At 33.6% G+C, this 6,585-nt stretch overlaps 1 protein-coding gene across 2 annotated transcripts; it reads left to right on the top strand.

Annotated features, from left to right (window-relative positions):
• Positions 1–1,590: 1,590 nt before the first annotated feature.
• Positions 1,591–6,231, top strand: LOC109338038 (probable protein phosphatase 2C 12). Of its 2 annotated transcripts, none has more exons than XM_019575170.1 (10): positions 1,591–1,876; positions 2,010–2,299; positions 2,824–2,995; positions 3,923–4,076; positions 4,162–4,225; positions 4,736–4,843; positions 5,255–5,380; positions 5,551–5,780; positions 5,877–6,076; positions 6,170–6,231. In XM_019575170.1, the coding sequence occupies exons 2-10, from the start codon at positions 2,093–2,095 to the stop codon at positions 6,196–6,198; spliced, it is 1,290 nt and encodes a 429-aa protein (XP_019430715.1). In that variant the 5' UTR covers positions 1,591–1,876; positions 2,010–2,092; the 3' UTR covers positions 6,199–6,231. The 2 variants fall into 2 exon arrangements, with proteins under 2 accessions (XP_019430715.1, XP_019430716.1); XM_019575171.1 differs by having other exon boundaries at positions 2,013–2,299.
• The last annotated feature ends 354 nt before the right edge of the window (positions 6,232–6,585 follow it).

Genomic DNA, 6,585 nt, shown 5'->3' on the forward strand with positions numbered 1-6,585 from the left:
TAAACTTACTCCTCATTCTGACCATTAATTTTAGGGAAATCCAATGGTTTCAATTAGTGAGTAGATATAAATCATTAGATGTCTATAGAATTGATAACTATGATAAGGAATAAGTCTAAAAAAGTTACTTTTGGAGCAAGTGGATTCCCACTCTTTATATATATAATCAATATTTCTTTAAAATGAATTAATTATTTCAGTTGATGAACAAATTCGAAGTAAGTCAAACACTTCACGAACTTTAACTGAGTCAAACTCGAGCTAAAAAATAACTCATATCAAACTTAAATCAAATTTATAGCTAAACCAATCCTTATCAAGCTGAACTTTGGTTCAATTCCATTCGACTTGTTTCCATCCTAGTTACTTGTGCCACCAACACACGTAATAATGTACTTAAGTTTGGGTGGACATCTACTTTCCCAAAACAGTGTATCACTCCATGTGTCATGACTTGTGATTGGTCAGAAAAATAATTAACTATTAAAATTTTAATTTAAATATATTTTTTCGATCAATCATAAGCAGTGACATATGGAGTGACACACTTTGTAGTACATCATATGTGTCCCCCTAAGTTTCATCCATATTTTTTTTTATCTTTATAACTAGTAAGTTATCCGTGCATTTGCACGGACAGTAATTTTTTGTCGCATAGTTAATAACATACATGTTACTCGTATACTTCATATGAGAGTGATGAAGAGATTTGAAAGCATGATGTTAACATATATTGTAGTGAGAAAAAATAATGATTAAAAACATAATTAAAGGACCTAAACATTTAGAAAACATAAGCATTTGATGGTAATATTAGATAATTAAAAAACAAACATAACAAATCAGAAGCAAAATAGTGAAAAACAATGAGAAAATTATAGAAGCTCTTTAGACAACAAAACTTTTAAAAGGCAAGAAGCAAATCATAGGTATGAGTAACTAAAATGCCCGTAAAATTTGAACATTGAGAGATATTTTTTACACGACCACATGTATACTACAAGGCTAATCATTGAAGAGTATGAGAAAATATTAAATGACTTCTTAGTATTGATAAATAATATATGTATTACTTTGAAAACTTCGTAAAAGATTGTGTAAATTTTCAATGGTGAAAATAAAAATATTGAATGCAGTGGAAAATAGCATTAAATCGAAAATATAAAAAATTCCTAGTTGTGTACTCAAATAGAAAAGTAAATAAAAAATGTTATTACATATACAACAATTAATTGAACATATAATCAACGAAGAGTTTTATGTAAAAATTTAAACAATAAATAAAATCTTTAAATTGCAACAATAATAATTTAAATCAGATGTGACACATTTTGTAGTACATTAGATGTGACATACTTTGTACTACATCATATCATATGTGTCCCCCTAAGTTTCATCCATATTTTTTTCTTATAATTATGGGAGTGAATGCCAGATAGAGCGCCGCAAGTGCAAGAGTCAAAGACAGTGACATTGTCTGGGCCCACGGCTCAGCTGGCTCTGTTTATGCGCCGAGTGAAACAAACGGTGCGTTTTGACATAGAGAATTAAATTAAATTAAATAAAAAAGGAAAGTTGATTTGCGTTTCGATTTTATTCATTCTCCAAGTTCATTATTTCTGGGATCCGCATTTTTCGATCTCACATATTTTCACATCTTCCTCCATTTTTTCGCGCCCTGAAAAACAACACATTCTTCATTCTTCCTTGCACGCTTTCTAATTTCGTTCATTATCACTAATCATTTAATTCACCTTCAATTACTCTTTTTTTCTCATTCAATTTTATATATTTATATATATATATATATATATTCGTTTTTTCATCTGATCCATTATAAACCAATGCTCACCGTTTTCTCTCTTCCACGCAACAGGTATTAATATTCCTTCTTCATTCTTCACGTAGATTTATTATTTCTATTGAATTTCAAAATGTTCAATAATGATGTGATTACCGTTGAAATTGATGAAGATTTGATTTGATTTGTGTATTTGTGATTATTGTAGAAGATTTTTGTGGAGTAGGATTAGAAGGAGCACGCGATTGTTGTAGTTAGTTGGTGATTGGAAAATTGAGAGGGAAGTGAACAATGTCTTCTTCAACAAGGGATGAACAACACCAAACGGTTCCTCTTTCGGTTTTGTTGAAACGTGAATTGTTGAGTGAGAAGATTGAGAGGCCTGAGATTGTTCATGGTCAAGCATGTCAGAGTAAGAAAGGAGAGGATTTCACTCTCCTTAAGACCGATTGTCAAAGGCTTGTTGGAGATGGTGTGTCTACATATTCTGTTTTCGGGGTATTATATCTATACCTAGCTTCCTTTTTCTAGATTTTAATAGGTTGTTAACTTATCAATATATTTTGTTGTCATGTGTTTTTAGAATAGTGTGAATGCTCAAATTTATTCAATGAGAAAAAAATGCACCTAGTGGTCAAATTCATTTTACTAATTTAGTCCCAAAAAAATGAACAATCTTGAAAAATTCTAACTTGGTTCTTAAGAATGCCGGTCAAATAATCTTTTTGATGCTAGTTTTAGGAACAAGTTAGTCTTTCTTAGGTGTCAATGGTGTGCCAATAGTTATATGGTATACAATGCTTTAAGTGATATGTGGTACGGTGAATTCAGTATGCAATACATAGAGTAAATGAGAGAGTTATGTAACTATGGGCGTGTCTATAGACATGGTTTACTATGGTTTTGTTTGATCCATGCGATTGACCCCATATAGTTGAAAATGCTTGGTTGTTGTATTAGTCCTTATTAGTGGGAAAAGGCAGTGTTTTCCTGGTTGCATTTTCTGATTTGAAGTTTTACAGCTCTTTGATGGACACAATGGATCTGCTGCTGCTATTTATGCTAAGGAGAATCTTCTAGATAATGTTTTAAGTGCAATTCCCCCAGATCTTAATAGAGATGAGTGGGTTGCAGCGTTGCCTAGAGCTTTGGTTGCAGGCTTTGTAAAAACCGATAAAGATTTTCAACAGAAAGGTATTGCTAGTTCATTCCTTATTGTGTTTTCTTTATCTTAGATTAATTTATTTACTTAGGAGGAAAACTAACATATGTTTACCATAATACACATAATTTTTTGTAAGTTTTGATTGCAAATATTCCTGGAAGTAACCTTAGAAAGGGAGAAACCTGACTTTTTATTTATTTATTGATTTTATTTTTATTACTTGTGGCATGTAAGGCTTTTTTGAAGTGGATATTAGAATTGCTCATCTTATGATTTTTTGAATGTTTTAGACTCGGGAGTCGGGACATGATTCTTTGCCGTTTCGGGCATTGGAATCAACGACCTTTAAAAATGGGTTGTTGCTGACTTGCTTTGCCTTGAGTATGCCAATTTATTTAGATAAAGCAAATTTCAATAATTCCAAACAGGATGTACTTCTTTGGTAGAAAAAAAATCCCGTGATGGGATTAATAAGCAATTTGTGAAGTCCCATGCTTCATTGATTAAAGCTAATTAAGTTTGTAGGTGCCTTCATAATAAATATTTGTTGTGTGGTTCCCGTTTCTGATATGTTAATTAAGTTTTGTTAGGTTCTGCTTGAGATCCTAGGAATGGACATAGTAGATTCATTTGGACGTATTTGTAGAGCTAGTCCCAGGGTTGTAAATGTTTTTTTTGCCCCCAGCTATAGCTGATAAGTTTAATTGTTCATGCTACTAATAAAAAATTTAGTGGTACTACTTTTGCTGCAAGTTGACACTTGTCTTTTGCATAGTTCATGGTGAGTGTTAATATTCTAATGAAAGTTAGAGATATTAGAGATATATTATATGGTTGCTGATGGACATCAATTTTTAAAATTAAAGTTGTTAAACTGGTGTAACTTTGTTTTTTCCGACAACTCTTACTCCTCTGATTTAATGATATTTTTTTTCTGTTTTATATTTTCATTACAGCACAAAAATCAGGAACAACTGTCACCTTTGTGATTGTAGAACGATGGGTTGTAACAGTTGCATCAGTTGGTGATTCCCGTTGTGTACTTGAATCTTCTGAAGGTGGGATTTATTACTTGTCAGCTGATCATAGACTTGAAACGAATGAAGATGAGTAAGTTCTTAATCGAATGTTATCGTTGAACTGTTTGGAATTTGTCTGTTATAATACAGCCTCAGCCTTCTTTTAATTTCGTCAGGAGGGTGCGCATTACCTCTAGTGGGGGTGAGGTTGGTCGGCTAAATACGGGGGGAGGAGCAGAGGTACATTCTTTTCTAATTGTGATCCATTTTTAGCTCAGATGGTACAAAGTGGACTGCTTGTTTATTTATTGGATGCCTCTTTTGATACTTCAAGTTTTGGTACATAATGGTTAGCAAGTTAATCTACATATTTTTTATAAGTAAAATTTATTCAGAAGTTGTGGTAAGAGAATTACAACAGCAGAAATACATCAACAGTTCAATTTTACCATCGAATAAACTACATATTAATTGGTTAAGAAATAAACTAGGTAAATTTTACCATGGAATTGAGGGGGGAGCATACGCTTGTTGATTACATTGGGTTATAAGACCTTGCTGATTACTCATTGCATATCATTAAATTTTTATGATCTTTTGAAGAACTTGTTTAATTTTGTGTTATAATATATTGGCCACATGTGGAATTTAGGTAATTTTTTCGTTCTGCAATTCCCCAATAGAACTTTAGAAGAAAATGGCATTCAAGTTGATAAAAAGAATGAATGACTAGATTAATGATTTTTTCAGGTTGGTCCTTTGAGATGTTGGCCTGGTGGCTTGTGTCTTTCACGATCTGTTGGTGATATGGATATTGGTGAATTTATTGTCCCTGTACCACATGTAAAGCAAGTGAAGGTTTGTCACTACACTCTCTTGCACATAGTATTTTTGGGCTTACATTGTTTTGTTTTTATTCTTTTGCATGTCTTCCTTTCATAAGGTTTCTTACTTTATATAATTCCTTTCTATACTACTAATTTTCATCTGTGTCAACTTCACATGCACATATGGCTTCTTTTAAGCATGATTTTTTTTACGGTTTCTTATTTTGATGGAGAAGCCCCCCCACAAAATCCAATGATACAAGTATTTTTGACAAAGTGTTTATGCTAACTACCCGATGGTTCAGAAATTTGTTGTAGCAAATGATTAGCTTCTTATGTGGAGTTCTAAATTTATCATTCGTTATCCAAGAACTCAATTATTTGTTTACATTTTTTCCTTATTGAAAAGTTTAATTCCTTCCTTTTCCCTCACTTTATCCAGCTATCCACCGGTGGAGGCAGGCTTGTTATCTGTAGTGATGGTGTTTGGGATGCCCTATCTGCAGAAGTGGCCCTTGATAGTTGTCGTGGCATGTCACCAGAGGTTGCAGCACCACATATTGTTAAAGTGAGATTTATAGACATCTTCTGTATCGTTTTATTAATTTGTTTAGTGGCCCTGTTTTCATGTTGGGTGTAATAGTAATTTTCCATTAGTTTCTCCTGATAACTCTGTCCTTTATGTGGTATGAATTACTTGTTTCCATGCTTCATTCCCCTATCGATTTCTGTCTTTAGGAAGCTGTACAAGCAAAAGGACTTAGAGATGACACAACCTGCATCGTTGTTGATATATTGCCTCAGGAGAAGCCACCTTCTGTACCACATACGAAGAAGCCAGTAAAAGGAATGCTTAAGGCTATGTTTCGTAAAAGGTCATCTGAATCATCATACGTTGACAAGGACTACTTGGAGGCAGATGTGGTCGAGGAACTATTCGAGGAAGGATCTGCAATGCTTTCAGAGAGGTTAAGTCTTGTAATAATCATTGTTAAAGTTAGTATCTTGCTATCTAGCTTTATATCTTGTCATTACTCACCAGAACATGTTTGTCTGAAATGCAGGTTAGATACAAAATACCCACTCTGCAACATGTTCAAGTTGTTTATGTGTGCAGTGTGTCAAGTGGAGATGAAACCCGGGGAAGGTATTTCAATACATGAGGGTACGCCCAACCCAGGAAAATCGCGTCCTTGGGATGGACCCTTTCTCTGTGAAAGTTGTCAAGAAAAGAAAGAAGCCATGGAAGGGAAAAGAGCCTCAGGTATTTTGATGACTCTTTTCATTCCTTTCCTTCTACCTTGAGATGCACCCTTACATAAAAATTTAATCGACTCCTTTGATCTTTCGTTTTCAGGTAGAGTTAGCAGCGGAAGTGATGAATAAACTCTCATGTATATTTGCATTTTGAGAGTGACACAAAAATTGTTCATATAACAGGAAGGTTAAACTTCCAAGCAACAGTGACTCCCTTCTATTAATCACAGGGGCTTCTCCTAATATGGATCTAATTTGGAATTCCTCATGAAAATATATATCAAATCTTCTCACATAAAAATCCATGTGAACACTAGTAGCAGCTTGTTAGAAGATTTCTGACCTGGAAGTGTGGAATAGCAACTATCCAAGTGTTGGTTGTGTTATAAGTGGCAGTGCACAACATGATGTTGGAAGTGATTTATTCTTTTTTATATTCATTTGTATATGGGGTCCTTTGGAATCACAATTGACCTTAAATGAAAGGGTCCTTTCATGGTAAAGTGACCTTTAGGA

This window comes from Lupinus angustifolius, unplaced genomic scaffold, assembly GCF_001865875.1.
Source record: "Lupinus angustifolius cultivar Tanjil unplaced genomic scaffold, LupAngTanjil_v1.0 Scaffold_17_11, whole genome shotgun sequence".
Classification (NCBI taxonomy): Eukaryota; Viridiplantae; Streptophyta; class Magnoliopsida; order Fabales; family Fabaceae; genus Lupinus; species Lupinus angustifolius.

Excerpts from the sequence above, each read along its gene's own strand:
- LOC109338038 (XM_019575170.1), top strand. The coding sequence starts at position 2,093 with ATGTCTTCTTCAACAAGGGATGAACAACACCAAACGGTTCCTCTTTCG. Across the intron at positions 2,996-3,922 it reads TAAAGATTTTCAACAGAAAG|CACAAAAATCAGGAACAACT; the intron begins GTATTGCTAGTT and ends TTTTCATTACAG. Across the intron at positions 4,226-4,735 it reads ATACGGGGGGAGGAGCAGAG|GTTGGTCCTTTGAGATGTTG; the intron begins GTACATTCTTTT and ends TGATTTTTTCAG.